This window comes from Nyctibius grandis, chromosome 2 (assembly GCF_013368605.1).
Source record: "Nyctibius grandis isolate bNycGra1 chromosome 2, bNycGra1.pri, whole genome shotgun sequence".
Taxonomy (NCBI): Eukaryota; Metazoa; Chordata; class Aves; order Nyctibiiformes; family Nyctibiidae; genus Nyctibius; species Nyctibius grandis.
This window is the reverse complement of record NC_090659.1, coordinates 40190809-40206900: the sequence shown is the minus strand read 5'-3', so window position 1 is coordinate 40206900 and position 16092 is coordinate 40190809. Positions and strand designations below refer to the sequence as shown.

Sequence of the window (16092 nt, the reverse complement as noted above, 5' to 3'; positions counted from 1 at the left end):
GTATTGTAATCCAATGCTGAAATTGTACCCATTTTAATACTGAAGCTAAGTGAACTCATTTCAAAACCCAATAGATGTGAAACAAACCCTCCAAAGCAGGGACCACCCCAAGAACTAGAGAAGAAGGGGCAGTGAAGAGCTTGTCAGGGAGGAGTTCCCTGCTCCTCAAGGAGGGGATGATCCAGGAGCCACGGATGACCACAGTGTCAGCAGGGCTGTGCCCTTATAAACCAGGTCCAGGGTCTGTCCAGGCATCTTTCCAAAAGCTGGAATATTCTTGTTGCTGTTCATCCCGGACAAACCTGAAAGGCTCTGAAAGTGTTCAGATTTTTCAGACCAGATGCCCTTTGTTTTAAATTTAAGAGAAACACAGTTTTGTATGTACTTTATGCCATTTCATTTTAAAATAGGACCAGTAGCAGAGCTTCATATGTGAAAAAACAAAAGAATTTTCAGTTCCAGATTTCTTCTTTAGAATAGTTTTAGCTAATTCTTGAAACGCAAATTGTCCTTTTGAATCAGTAAGTACATTTTCCTGTAAAATGCTAACTTGTAGCATTTGAACAATTTCATTTAAAAAAAAAAAAAGTCAACCAGAAAATGGGTTTTGTTTCCTTCTTTCCTACTTTCTGTCTTTCCCAAGCTAGCCTGTCTTTCCTGGTCTCACCTGGCCTCTAAATGGGTAACATCCCTAGGCAACTCCAGGGAATGGTATTTTGTGGGGTTTTTAACCTTTATGCCATCCAGGCAAGCATAGAAGACTGAAAATTGCATCTGGGAAATGTTTTATTTCCCAGAGCTGCCCAAAATACAATGGAAATTAGAGAATGGAACTTTCTCCTTGGAGATACTCAAAAGCCACCTGGACATGGTCCTGGGCAACCATCGCTAGGTGTTCCTGCTTGAGCAGGGGGATTGGACCAGATGACCTCCAGAGGTCCCTTCCAACCTCAACCATTCTGTGATTCTGTGAGAAAACTTTTTGCAACAGGTGCTATTTACTGAAATGTCTTTAGCAACACACCTAATGATATTGATGATTTCACATGTTTTTGCATTATTTCTGTCACAATCATGCAAGTTCTCCAGATCATAAAGGGCGGCTTGGACATGATACCTTACAGGCACAGAATAGCAGTAGCTAATCCATTTCAGATGCTGCTTACCAATACATACTGGTTGAATGACTTCCACAGCTTAAAGAATGTTTTAGGTGTTGAGAGGTTTAACATTCAAATATAAAGAATTAATTTTAGCTCCAATGGCCAAAACAATATTATACTTAACATTTCAAACAAAAGATTAAGTAAATGCATTGACCAAGAGACACTGCTGTGTAGAATGACAGTTACTGTATGAATTGTTCTCCTTAACACACCGCTGTCATATCATTGCATATGAATGTCATATGGCCTGGGACTACTTTATCACTTTTAGGAGCTATCAAATAAACTCATATGGATACTTGGCTCAGCTTACAAACTATAAACACTCCAACATGAGAATGGTATTTCTTTCTTTCAAATGAAATGAGTTTGTAACTGGCAATGTCCTGCTTTGAGTAATCAGCAAGGCTCTCGGACTACTACCAGTCACAGTTAACATGTTTGAATCATTTAAGAGCTATTTGAAGGTGATCATTGTAGACATCTGTATTTAAATACAATAGACAAGATGAGTGGTTCATTTAAATCTCTTATTGAATTATTCAGGCAACTATTTTTATTCTTTTGTATTGAGTTTATTTGTATTTACCTTGCCTGCTCAAATGGATTTGGAAGAATGCTGATACATATGAGAGAAGGTAAAATAGACAAAAACCTATGACATGCAAAGTCACTGCTATGTGATAAAGTATGATAGGGAAGGATAAATGCCCAGTATCATATTTGGCACTATTTAAAATTTGATGTTACAACAAAACAAACCAAATTAGTAACACTTAATTACAATGGTTTTTGAATAATGTTCTTAGGCTCCTCCCATACTAAGCCTCCTCCTACTCTCTCCAAAACATCTGTCCCTGTCATCTGCCTTGCTGGGCAGATCGCTCGCAGTCTGGAAACTCTCTCCCTGCTACATCTTGACTTAGCCCAGCAAGGGGATGTGCAGAGATTCAGTAGAAGAGCTGCTGCTGCTCTTGATTTCCTGTTTCTGGGGCTTTCTCTTAAACTATTCTCTGACATTTCCTTTCTCAGGGAAATAACGAAATTTGTGGAGTTTCTCTTGAAACTCCATGGCCTGCTTCATGACCTCAGGGCAAATCATTGTTCCCAGTGGGGAGAATCCCCACTGTCAGTTACCCATGCTTATACCATGCCAGGTCTCAAAATCTTCAATAAAGTTCAAATTTTGCTGCTTCATTTGTATGAGCACGAGCAAAAGCCACCCCCAAGTGTGAAATTATAGGACTTATTTATTAAACAGCTTGTGATAGCCAAGACCAAGCCATTCCTATGCAAATCCCAACTAGTTCTTGTTTTCCCAATTTACTTTCTCATGGATCTGACCAGCATCCCTTCTCCTGCTCTAGACATTGATGAATGCTCCACTGGCAAAGCTGACTGCTCTTACAACCGCAGATGTGTCAACACATTTGGAAGCTACTACTGCAAGTGCCAGCTTGGTTATGAACTGAAATACATCAGCGGCCGTTATGACTGTGTAGGTAAGATTTAGCCCATGAATTTTCCTTCTCACACCATGCATCTTTCCTGTCACTGCCTGAAGCATGCTGGCCTGTTCTGGGGATACTGCCTCAGAAATGGATAAAAGATGTCACTAAGAATATTCTTGATGACACTTTGAACTTTTCTCTGGGTTTTCTCTGTGGCCTTATGAAAAACCTAATCACTGTCACTTGCAAATTAAATTGCCTCATTGTACCCAGTCAAGATGTGCAAGGGCTTGTAGTACATTTGCAACAGTTGACTACAAAAAAGCACCAATTCTGGTACAGGTTTAGTTAAAGAGCTATTTTTTGTCCTCTTGGCTTTCAACCTGTGATTAACAAGGAGTCCCACAATCTTTTTTTTTTTTTTATTTTTATTTTTATTTTAATTTTTTTTGTGCCATTAATGAGGAAGGTGAATCAAGTGCCTTCGTGACTGTAAAAACAGTTGTTTGGATGGGCAGTACAGAACTTTTTTTAAAAAGTATGAAAACAGTAGGTTTTAATTACTTTTCAGGTCTCGCATGCCTAAGTTACCCCCAAACAAAAATAAATATAGGCAAAAAGTTATCTTGACATGCCCAGGTGTTAAAACAAACGTCAAAATACCTTTTCTCCTGTTTCAATCCATTAGCTGAATGTGGAAGAACAGCAAAGTGTAAGTTACTACAGCAGGCACTGCATCAGTATTGTTCAAGCAGTTAACTATACCAGGGCCTAGAAGGGTTGGAACCTCTACAAGAAGTGCATACAAAAGAGAATTCATGGATTTTGTTCATATTTGCTTGGTGTTGGGAGTTAGGGATGGGAGGGAGATCATAAGGCAGGTTTTGGAGACTCAAGTTTGCATTTCCTGTTGTATGCAAACCCCGAGAGTCTTGAAGTGGAAAAAATACTTTTTAATACAATATGTGTGCATGTGGGGAAAACTGGAGAGGTCTCAGTAGTCAGGATTTTATCTGGAAACCTGAATCTCACTCTCAGACATACCATATTTTTGAGTCAGTCTTCCTCCTACTTCCCTCCTAGATGACTTACATTATGATAGGACCTGTCAGCTGCTAAAAATGGAGCAATCTGGATAAAATGCAGTGGTGCAAAAATTTGTGCAACAACTTGGCTCCCTCATGTGGGAGAAATCAGAAACATCTTTGTTATGTAGCAAAACAAGGGAAGAGCAGAACAAAATCAGTTACTCTTGATGCCTGTACATTTTGCTGTCAGTTGAACACAGTATTTTCTACAGAATTTTTCCTGATTATACTTTTTTTATAGAGCATCATATGTATGCTGGAATGTTAGAGGTAGATAGAAGATCTCAACATCTTGGCATGCTCAGAGTTACTTTCCATTGCATTTCTTCTAGAGTGAATGAAAGAATGAGAAAGATTTGGTGAATTGGTTTTTAACTGATGTCGCACATTTGCTTGGTGCCTTTTGCTTTTTGTTAGTAGAACAGTGTGTACAACCTGTAGTTTGAATCCGGTTCTCAGGCAGAAAATCACTATGTTCACTTTGTCTTTACTGGGGTGCTTCACATTTTCCATGGATGCATATGCCAGTAGTTGTGCAGTTGGAGCTGACGTTAGTGTGAATTCTTCTGCCTCCAATGGTCTCTGGACCATCTTGGTCTAACAGTATTGATGACAATACCTGGAACAGATGGCCGGCACAGGCAGGCTGTCATGAAGCTTGGGTTTCAATGGTTTTCACTAAAGCATTTATATCTTTCCCTAGATGTAAATGAATGTGTGACAAATGCACACAGGTGTAACCTCCATGCAGAGTGCCTCAACACTGAAGGATCCTTCAAATGCAAATGTAAACAGGGCTACCGAGGAAATGGATTTGATTGTGCTGGTGAGTACCACTGGATGTCAGGAATAGTGCTATACTGTTTTTCTGCAATAATTGACTGTTATAAGGTGTTTTCTAGGAAAGATCATGCTGAACTGTGCTGCAATACCAAAAAAGGCAAAATTCTCCATGAAATAATATATTTATTGTATGGGTCATTGCACAGTTGATGATACAAGTGTTATTAGCTCAAATTTATTTTCTCTATGAGACCTCAAGTCTCATAGTATCACTAGGAATCGCAAGTAGAACAGAGAAGAGAATTTGGCCTGAAGAAACAGAGAAAATAGCTTTAAAAAGTCTACCATGTCTTTTCCTCAAACTCCCATGGCTAGCCTCCTGGAGGGCTATGCAGTCCCTTCCAGAAGAGTTTCACACTAACTTAGCAAAAAGTAAGAGAAGGAAGAAAAAATGTGACTTCTATGCTGAACTATTTTCACTTATAATTTTGCCTTTGTTTGTCTATTGAATATTAAAGACTTCTTGTAAAGATGTCATTGCCTGGTTCTAACTGAATATGACCCTTCAAGAAGAAAGAAGAAATAGGTTGCTCTTGTATGTATATTTAAAATGAACCTTTTTATTTAATTCCTGTATTAAACCTGTCAGAGATTTCTCCTGCAATGTCATTAGAGATGTTTTCCTCAGGAGGACATCTAAGTCATGCTCAAATTTTTTGAACAAAGACATTGTGAAAACATTTTAAAAGCTTTTGTCTATAGCAGATATATATATATAAAATATATACATAATATATAAACCTTTTTTCCTGGGTCTTTTTCAAGTAATCCTTGATCAGATATGTGTTATGATTATACTTCATGGTCACAGATGTTGTATGAGTCTGTCTATTATTCATGTTCCTACTCCCTTTATAATAGTAATTGAAACCTCCAGTATCACATCGATATTGACACTTGCTGCATTTGGAATAGCACTATCTGTATGATAGTTTATCAACCATTATCCTCTCTGCATTTAATATTAAATATATTCGCTCAGTAAGGGCACTGGTTTGAAATCAATGGTTCCAACACCAAAGCCATTTGTAGTCTTTGGATCTTAGGTATGAGTTATTTTACAAAGTTTCACATTTTTGTACTCCAAGGATGTACTTAGTGTCTAAAAATCATTAAGATCCCTACCAGGATCAACCCAAAACTTCTGATTTCAATTGAGTTTTTTTATAGATTAAGAACTTGACAGTGCTATGCTAAAACTGTATGTATATATATACATGTATGCGTGTGTATATATATATATATATGACATATCTGTGCATATATATGCATGTGTATGTATGCTGTTTCTCCTACCCTATACTGCTGGAACTCATAAAAATACATATATTGCACTCCTCCAGGCTGCAAAGTTTTATGAATTTATTCTTCATGTAAAGTATGGTGGTTTTGTTATAATCTCTTGTGCATTGTCATGCCTTTGGTGCAGCATGAAACATGACTTTAAATATTACATACCTTTTTGGAGCTATGCAAATGTAGCTTTTCAAGCCCCAAATTCATCTAAAAAACGGGATATTCCAGTGAAAAGTAGAGTGAGTGATAAACCCAGTGGAGAGTCTTTAACCTGATGTTATAATCTGAAATTATTGTTAGTACCTGTAACTATATAATCTGGGCATGTTAACGTACATTAAACAGAAAGCCAAAGCAACTCGATACATTAGTAGGGCTAAAACTATATTTTGGAAAATAAAAAGCACAGAGATTTCTTCTAAATTAAAATTTTGTTACATTTCTACTTCTAGTGAAAAATGTTGACTTTTAACAAGAAAAACCTGACTGGTACCAAAAGGATTGATTTGGACACATATTGCCTCAGCAGAGCTGTTCAGAAGGTTTTTTTATGCTCAAATTCAATGCTATGAGCCAGTTTCCTTGCTAGACTACATCCCTTGTGATATGTCACTGCAGCTTACTGCAACGGAAGGATGCAATGGGGCTTGAGACCTGACTGAATATCAAAGCAAACTGACATGACACATCTTGATATGCTTCTGTTGAAATAAAATGTAACACAGATGAAATGTTAAACAAATACACCTCTGAGCAAAAGGGTCTGGGTTTTTTTTGTTTTTTACGAGAAGCTGAATGTTTCAAACAAAAATCTCTTTTTGACCAAGGTTATGTATAAAATATTCTTTCCTCAAGCAGAAACGATTCAACAGGAGTGCTTGCTTAAATATGAACAAAGGAAATATTTTATCTTGTGGAGAGGCTACAACACATTTTTTAATGTCTAGCCCCATAAAAAAAATCAGAGCTGAAGACAGATTATTTCTATCTTGTCACTGATGTTTCTATTAAATTGTTTGCTCTCTCTCTGCATACTTCCTCATGTCATATTTCCAATTACTGAAGTCCATTAATTGTTTAGAAGAGGAGGGAGCTGTGTATTCATAAACTTAGTAGAACACACTAAACGGAAAAGAGATTTAATACAAGAGAAGATAGAGGCATAACACACAGTAATGAGAGAAACCAGAGCAGTAGGCAGAAGGTCAAAAGGCAAGGGTCTAGCTAGAAAGACGTATACCACAATGAAGGGAGGGGGAAATACAGAGTCAGTAGTAGGTAAAACCTGAAAAGCAGTGGTGCTAAAAAGAGGCTGGTTTCTCTGGTGGTAGTTCCCACACATACACCTATTTTTTTAAGGGAAGACGAGGATGTTCTTTTAACCTTGAATGTTTCAGTAGTTGATTTTCACTGTAATTCTCAAACAAGTCTGATCAGCATAACTGACTGGGGCAGGACGTGTTTTGCTATCAGGGAAAATGTTTTTTCAGTCAGTGACACAAACACCGATTAGATGTACCAACCTACACTGAAATGCTGAGTGTTCTCCATGTCATACGGCAATTGTAGAAAACCTTTGGCTTTGCTGAATTCAAAGGAAGTTTTGCTGTTGTGTTTTATAGGATGAGAACACCATCCTGGGAATTTGGGGGCTGGAGGCGGTGGCTTCACAGGATTTCTTTTGGTGGCAGCAGCTGCAGCTCCTGCAGTACATCCCAGCTCCCAGCAGATGGGCCTGGGGTTGTGCTGCAGCTAAAAGAAAGGCTTCTTAAATACACCCTCAGTACTCCATATAATTATTCCCAGAGGGAACCATTAGTTCTTTATAGCAATTTTCTCTATTATATAACAAACTGGCTACCGTGGCAGCAGTATTAGCTTTTTATATCAAATGAAAAACATTTTAATATTTAGCTTAATTTTCAGAGTATGAAATGAGAGTAACTAAGTACATTGTTTATAATGAAACTTCTATGGTTACATCTCCTCATGCTACCAAATAACCTAATAAGTGAGGTAATGGAAAATTCAGCTTTGCACAGAAGGTGGGGGAAATTGTTTCATTTGATTTGTACGTCAATATACTAACTTCGGAAGTGCTGCTGAAACAGCAGGCTGCAAACAGTGCTGCTCGTATGGATACGACCTGTGATTGTTCAGGCACCCTTTTGCCATTCAACACTCCTATACACATGAAACGTTGGAGGCTGTTTCTAAACTGTCTCTACCACACATTTCATCTGAGAATCCATAGAGGTGTAACCTTTCAAATGCTCCCTAAAAGGGTCCTAGCCATTTCCACATCTGGCCTCTGTCTTGCTGCAATCTGTTGCTGTTCATATGTTTCCTGATTTCCTATTGTGCATTGAAAAACTACATTTCCCTCACCATATGTTTCTATGTGTATTTCAGCTTTTATTTAAGAATAGAGTCTCACAAGGTTCCATAAGCAATTAAGATTCCTGGCGGAAAAATGAACCTATTTTTAATTCACTTTTTTGGTAGGAAAATACAAAATAGCATGAAAAAGCAGTACTAACTTAAAGCCTACAACCTTCAGGTGTCACTCTGAGGAGCTGAACAATGGCACTCTGGTTATTTCCTGGCTAGAGGCAGAGGTTACTATTCTTCATTATGCTTTGCTGGATGGCAATACAGAGTCATGACAACTCCCTTTGTCCCTCTTGTATTACTCAGGTTCCTTTTTTGCTCATAGGATAACCCCTAAAACCCATGTATGATTTTGCCTTCTTATTAACTTGCCAGTCCTGAGAAAAGTTGGGTTTGACAACAAAATTTCAAAGCTTAAAAAGCATTTCTGGTCATACTGCTGGTGAGATTCTTACAATTCAATTCAGTATGGAGCCAAATACTGCTGTCATCCTTTAATGAATAACACTTAAGCTTTTGCCATACCACATTTCCTACTGGAATCATTGCTGGCTGGTTTAGTCATGTATCAAGCACAGTCCAGCGTGATGAACTTGCCCCTGATTTCTCAAAGCATCCTTCCCTAAATAAGATTATAAGAATTTTAGAAATGAAACAGGCTAGAAATACATATTGCTAGATGATATTCCATGGTGCATAAAAGAGAATAATAGCCTAGAATCTGTGTTTTAACCTATGAAAACTTTCAGACTCTAAGACTATCTAGAAGAGGTTGAGAACCTTTAGAATTATTTCTGAAACCATGCCCTCCTGATCTAATATTTACTCACATCTACAGACTCCCCCTAAACACGGTAAACAGTTGTCTGTATCCCTCATCCCCTCATCTACAAAGCTACAAAGGGAGCTACAAAAGGACTTGTAAACCAATCTCCTAGGCTTGTCTCTCACCAGGTTTTTAAACATATTGCTAAGTGTGGAGGTGGAAGCAGTGAAGTGCCTGCTGGAGTGCACAGCAAGCTGTCTCCTACTGCAGCCCCCTTATGTTGAGAGCCCCAGCCAGCGCCGGCTGCGGTCACAGGGTGTGTGGGAGGAAAACGGATCACTGTCTGTCCCTCTCCTGTACCATCCCCTGAGTATTACCCTTTACACAATGCAGCACAGAGACAGGGGGTTGGCATCTGCACTCTCTATATTTTTTCCAACTCAACTTTCACACTTGGTCATTAGACATCCTACACCAAGATGTTTCTGTGGTCTTATAACCTTGCACAGCAACTGATGACAGAAAAGGTTTACTTTTAGCCATCAGCCACCATTTGCCTTTGTTTTTCCACCTCTTGCTTTAATTCTCTCTATTCAAAGAAATAAAATACCTTTGAAAGCTGAGATATTTTCATACTAGGTCAATAAACGCAAACTGTATAAGGGCAGGAGGCATTAATCTACATGCTTCCTGATGGAAGGTACATAAAGAAGAGTGGGGATGAAACGCACGACATTTCTTTTCACTTTCCAAAATTCTCTATGCAGTCATGTGGATGGATAAATGCACAAATGTTTGTGAGGAACATCTGTGCATTTATATACATGTCTTGGGGCGAAGGGTCCTGAAAAATCACTGCCTCAGCTGTAGCACCCCAGACTGTCAGATAAGGTGAGCTGTTCATTCAGGCAGGTCCACAGGCAGTGGATTCAACAGAACAGACTGAGTTTAAGGTGGTCTATCCTTACACTGGATTATTCCTCCTGCCATTTATGGGTAGATATAAACAGCCTTCAATCCACACCTCTGGCTACTCTAAAGCTGAATGCAGATTAGAAGGATACTAGTGATGTATCCTAAAATATGCTTGGTGTCTAGTCCCTCTTTGTCCCCATGAGCATGCAGATTTTCATACTGCAGCAGCAAACTGGAGTCTGTAAGCATGTGGGGATTATACACTTTCATCCCCCTATTTTTGTCACTCCTGTCAGTTGATTTTCTGCACTGCTTAGTTTTGCACATACAAGGAGACTGGTTTTCTGACACCACAGAGGTTATTACGTTGAGCTGTAAGAATTTTTCATTTCACTAGGAAGACTTCAAAGGAGAAACTAAAAGCAGATGTTCAGGTTTGCTGAGCACTTAGTCCTGGCTTGAAAATCTCCGTAGCCTCTGTATTAACAGCCTGAAATTTCTTTTTACTGACTGTCAAGAGGAAATTTGTTTGGAATGAAGCTTTCCTGTTAATTTTTATTGCTGCAGTCTGAGTTTAGACCCAGAGAACTTTACATCCTTCATGACATCATCCTCCAGAGGAAAGGCTCACTTAGTGCAGTATTAGGCAAGTGTCTGACAAGCAAGACTACAAGTTTTATCCAAAGGAAAAGAAAAACAAAATCCTCAATTTTTATTTCTTTTTTATTGGCATCCATTTACTTTATACCTCTAACTAGCAGCCTCAGAAAATCTGAATGCTCTAGTGAGCACACCAAGAGAGTCTGACTTTTTTCCTGGGATACTAAATAGCATGTAGTGGCATTTGGCATAAATAAAATGGGACGAATTCACAGTGATAGGATTGTATTTTCCAGGAGTGAATATAAATTCAGGGAACTTTCCCCTTTTCCTACTAGACTATGGTTCTATTTTATTAAACGGTGTTTCTTCTTCTGCTGTGTTTCTATGAAAAGAAACACAGAGAAAAAAGTACTACCCAAGGTTACAAGTCCAGTCAATCTGTCTCAAAACACTACTATAAAGATTTTATTATTACAAAGTGAGGAGCAAAATAGGAACATATTCTTGCCCTGATAATGCAATCACTAGACAGCAAAAGCAGAGGAAAGTAAAAACAGCTGACTTTCCCCACCATTTGTGATGCCAAAAGACTGTAGGCACTACAGCATCAATACTGATTGAGAATCAAAGGTAGGAAGCAGGATACGAGGCTATTCTGACCCATTGGTGGAAATGGTCTCCATCTATGGAAGAGCCTTTGTACAGCACACTGGAACTGTTCAGCTCTCATTATTTCCTAGGTACTTCATATAAAGGTCTCTAATTGCAGAAGGCTGTCAGTAGCTTATGACATGGCTGTGCTATCCTACTTACCAGTCCTTCTTGCTCACCCACAGAGATTTAGGCTATGGTCAACACTAGAGGGCTGAGTATGTAATTGCATACTGACCCGTCATGTCGTAGCAGTCATGAAATCCTGAGTTGATTCGAAAGCCTCATTGTTTCAAGCCTCAAAGTCCATTGCCATGGACTTTAAAACCCAAGGACACTCTGTTCCTCAGTAGCTCTGGTACTATGACAGGCAGCGACTTGGTTAACTCTAGTGGAATCCTTGTGGTGGGATGGGATCATCTCATAAACTAGAACTCCTCAGATTTATGTCTTCTCTAAAACTTGTATATTTGTCACACAAACCCTTCGAGACCCAGTTTTGACACAGTGGTGTTCCTCGACTGATGTTGAGCAGCAACTGATGTTGCTGATAAAAAGCAACACCTGAATTATCGCCATAATTTCTCCTTTGAATTTGCTTTGTGCTATACACATACCTTGAACAAACTGATCCGAAGTAGTCAGGGCTTTAACCCTCAGTTATGACTTGGCCATCAGTACAAAGAGCCATCAGTCTTTGGCAGATGACAGAAGAGTACATCTGGAAGGGACTAAAAAAGATCAGTTAGTCTGTTCTTTTGCTCTGAGGCAGATCATATCCAGCACATTAATGACAGATGGTAGCCTAACATTTTTTTAAAACTTCTAATGATACAGTTCAAATAATCTAAGTGGCTTGCTGGTGTTTTACTATCCTATGGCAAGATAGTAAGCAAGTTTTTCATAATATGTAACTAAAATCTCTCATCGTTTCATGAGAACTGATATTTTTTCTATCTTAAGAGAACATGGAGAACAGCTGGCCAACGTACTGTCTCAAAGGAGCTGCTTTGAGATACCCCTTTGTGCTGCTACTGAGTCCCACCCTGGTCGAAAATCAATCCTGCCTCCCCACATCCCTAGAAATGCATCTTCAAATGGGTTCCTATGAAAAATGTCCCTCATTCAAGCATCTAAACATAGTTTGATGATGGTAGAAAGAGAAAAATTGAATTTTAAAAGAAATAAAAGGCTTATGTCTTGAAACTCAATACATTGACAAGGAAAGCATGATCTGAAAATCAGGGCTGCGATGTAAATGTAAAAATGTCCTCTTACCAATTAATGTTTTAAAGTTTTGCCTGGATATAGAGGGTATTTGACTTCATTATACTTCATAATAGGGAAAACCCCAAATTCAGATTTTTTTCTTTTGTTTTACAGATTTGACTTGATTGACTTTTACCTCACTCAGGTTTTTTACCTCTGGCAGCCTTTGTGTTTCTGAGCAGAGTCCAAAGTTGCAAGATAACTGCAAGGCTGGTTATCCTTTTAGTATTTCATAGCCAAGAGGAATCATAAAATAGTAAAAATCTCAGGAAATTTTGCATTATGTTCTAGTTCACCTTGGAATTGCAGGAAGGTTTGGGTTATCGATACAACAGAGCTAAATGTGTAACTAATGCATGTGTATGCAGTTCTGTGCAGAGCTGAACTTATAGTAGAGAACTTGGCTGTATAGGTCTCTGGACATTGTAAAGGACACCATGCTGCCATTTATGAATGTTGCGATTGCTAAATGATTCCTTAGATGAATATTTAATATCTTCTTCTTGGTTCTAGTTATCCCTGAAAAGTCAGTGAAGGAGATTCCAAGAATCCCTGGAACAGCTAAGGACACAATTAAGAAACTTCTTGCACATAAAAACAGCATGAAAAAGCTTGAAACAATCAAGAATGTGATCTCAGAAGCAGCTGTGACACCAGCTTCTAAGACCCACTTGCAATTATTTGACTATGAAGGTGGTATTGGTGGGAGCTATGCTGAGGAAGAGAAAGAAGCTGACACTACTACAGAAGCGGAGGCAGAAGAATCAGACGAAGAGGAGAAAGAAGATTTTGAGAATCAGATTGACCATGAGCAGAACCTTAGAGGAGATGTCTTCTGTAAGTGTCTTGATTTTTTTTTAAATCTGGTTTCAATTTTTAAAAATATATAAAGATTAACAAAATAGTCATGAAACGTTATAGCTATTTTATCGGAATCTACTTGTAGAGAATGAAAAGCAACCCAATGTACCTACTGGAGATGCTAAAGGTACTGAACCTCCCTTTTAGGGGAATCTGTCCACAGTCCATGTGAGCAGAGAGGGAATGCACCGTCCTGACAGCCGCTCTTCAGGCTGGGCTTTCAGAGCAGCTTAGACATAGCACATAGCTTCTCCCCATTTTCTTCACAGAAGCCCCAGCAAAACAAGATTTTGTGCTGCTTCATTACAAGACAATAATTAGCTTTTATTTGTGATAGGCGTACTCATCATCCTAAGTAGTGTGTATTTTTCAGAGCAAAAACATAGACTTTGGCATCCTTGTGTTGCAAGTAATATAGACCATATAATAGGCACTGCTATTGTTCATGTCATTCCCAAAAGAAAAATAATGATGTGAATAACAGAGGGATTTTATCCCTTTTGTTTAAATGTGAAAGTTTATCTGAATGGACACTCTCAAATTTAAAACATTTAAGGGTATTTAAGCAGATGGCTTGCTTAATTTCCGACATTAGTCATCTATCAGGACAATTGTCATAGGTTTCCTCAGTCTGCTTTCAGGTGTTTCCTTACAGCTATTATCTTGTATGCTACATAATTTCTTGCTGTGTTCTTCAAAATTTTCAAACGCATTTTAATTGTTTTTAGTACAGCTGGCTCAGTCAAACGTTCTTCAAGGTAGTGGCAAAAACATGCAATATGAAAAATACACCCTGCTAATAGTTTATTTGTGATACTTTCTCTTTTCCAAAGTATAGAAAAATAATAAGTATTTAATTTTAATTTATGAGTTTAATTACTCATAGTAATTAAAATTATGCACCATATTCCATAATGATAAAAATTAACACAATGAAGTTTAAGTTAGCATTCAAATTGTTGCTATTTGATTTGAAAAGACACATGAGTATAAATTTTTTAAAGAAAAGATAATTTTAAAGTCCTCTGGAAAAAAGTGGTCTGTAATATTGCTACTGTAAGAAAGCCAAGAAAAAATATGATTATTCACCTAAATACATTTGAGAATACAAGCTTCTTTGCCAAAGGCACTCTCCTGAAATTGCCTTTTTTTTTTTGTTTTTCAGTGGTATTTGGCCTGTTTCAGTTCAGGCTAAGGATATAGCCTAATATTGCTGCCCCAAATTATGCTAAGGAGCTGATAAACAGAGTGAAGTCAGGTCTTGGTTCACTAACCTTCTCCCTTCCTGCAAATATTAACAGTGGGTGCTTATGGCGTATTTCAAGGTTGCTGACAATACCAAACTGGGGAGAGCGACCCATATGCTAAAAGGCAGCGCTGCTATTAAGAGCTGAAACATCATGAAGCTCAACAAAAGCAAATGCAAAGGGAGAGAAAAGCCTCGTGCAACATTACAGATGTGGGATGGCTGCTTAGGATGAAGCTTTGCAGAAAGAGGGAAGTGGTTCTTCCCTTCTGTTTGGCTCTTGTGAGACCACATCTGAGGTGCTGTGTCCAGTTTTGGACTCCCCATTACAAGATAGATGTGGACATACTGACATGAGTCTAGCAGTGCTCCACCAAGGTCAGGGGCCTGGAGAACATGGTATAGGAGGAGAGGCTGAGAGTAACTCTTTTTTTCAGCCTTAAGAGGAAAAGGCTAAGGGGAGATCTTATACCTGTCTTCAGCTATCTAATGGAAGGACACAACTCTTCCCAGTCATGCTAATTAATCCAAAGCTGGCCATAATTTTGCAGGAAGTATGGAGAAAATGGGCAGAATACAGTTGCAATATATATGGCGCCTTTTGTTAAGACTAGGTTCTCAGGTACTCAAGCTTCTTCATGAAAGTAAGTTGATGGGGAGCTTGCATATGCCAAGAGAATGGTGTGAACTGACCAGCACTGGTAGTACCAGATATGTTCAGCTAAATGTGGTTAGACTGGGAACGACTGAAAAATATTGACTAATTAACTGCAAAATGCTAGTCGAACCTGAAGGGATATTTACCCTTGGCTAGAGTGTTCTTCCCCATAGTTGTGATTTATGTAGGGACAAAAGCTTTTCTTTCCAAACAGAAGTGCAAGAAAGGTGTTGCTCTAGCACTTTCAGGGGCATAGTCTTAATAGATTCTGTTAATAGGTATTGTAAATAATTAATCAAATATGTATAAGTAATACTGTTATTAGTTATAGATACATTTATTCAAAATTCTGTGCCATAAAGGACTGTGGGCTTTTCTGCTTCCTCAATTGTGTGTTTGGAAAAAAAAAATCATCCAAGTCAGTCCTCCTTTCCGCCATTCTGGGATGGATGGATGGATGGATGGATGGATGGATTGAGGGAAGTAGCTCAGACATCTCAACAAATTTCTTCTGTAACCTGCTTGTACAGTTCAGGAAGAATTACCAAAAATAGTGCCCCTAGGGTAGGGTCACCACCTTTTTTTGTAAAAGGACATAGGGCTCTGCTCTCTGTGCCTGGTGATACAAGGGGAACGTGCTCTGCTATACTGGGCTATGTGACCTGATGCAATTGCAAAGGGTGGATCATGTAACCTTCCTGGTGAGTACTTCGTGCTACCCTATTTGGAATGGATTAATTTCCCAGATTTCGGTTTGAGTGAGGGCACACAGGGAAAATCCTTTGTCCATAGGAAAAGCTAAATAATATACAAGAGACTTCTGTCATGATATTTGGCGAGATTCTTTTTCAAGGACTTTCTCAACCACACCAGGACATTTGAACACCA

At 38.6% G+C, this 16092-nt stretch overlaps 1 protein-coding gene across 1 annotated transcript in view; it reads left to right on the top strand.

Moving 5' to 3' along the window:
* The window catches only part of EGFL6 (EGF like domain multiple 6), a 45482-nt gene that overhangs the window by 16240 nt on the left and 13150 nt on the right, over window positions 1-16092 (top strand). Inside the window, exons 6-8 of the mRNA XM_068425517.1 lie at window positions 2534-2668; window positions 4409-4531; window positions 12953-13276. Coding sequence (XP_068281618.1) covers window positions 2534-2668; window positions 4409-4531; window positions 12953-13276 — 582 coding nt within the window. The remainder of the gene's footprint in view (window positions 1-2533; window positions 2669-4408; window positions 4532-12952; window positions 13277-16092) is intronic.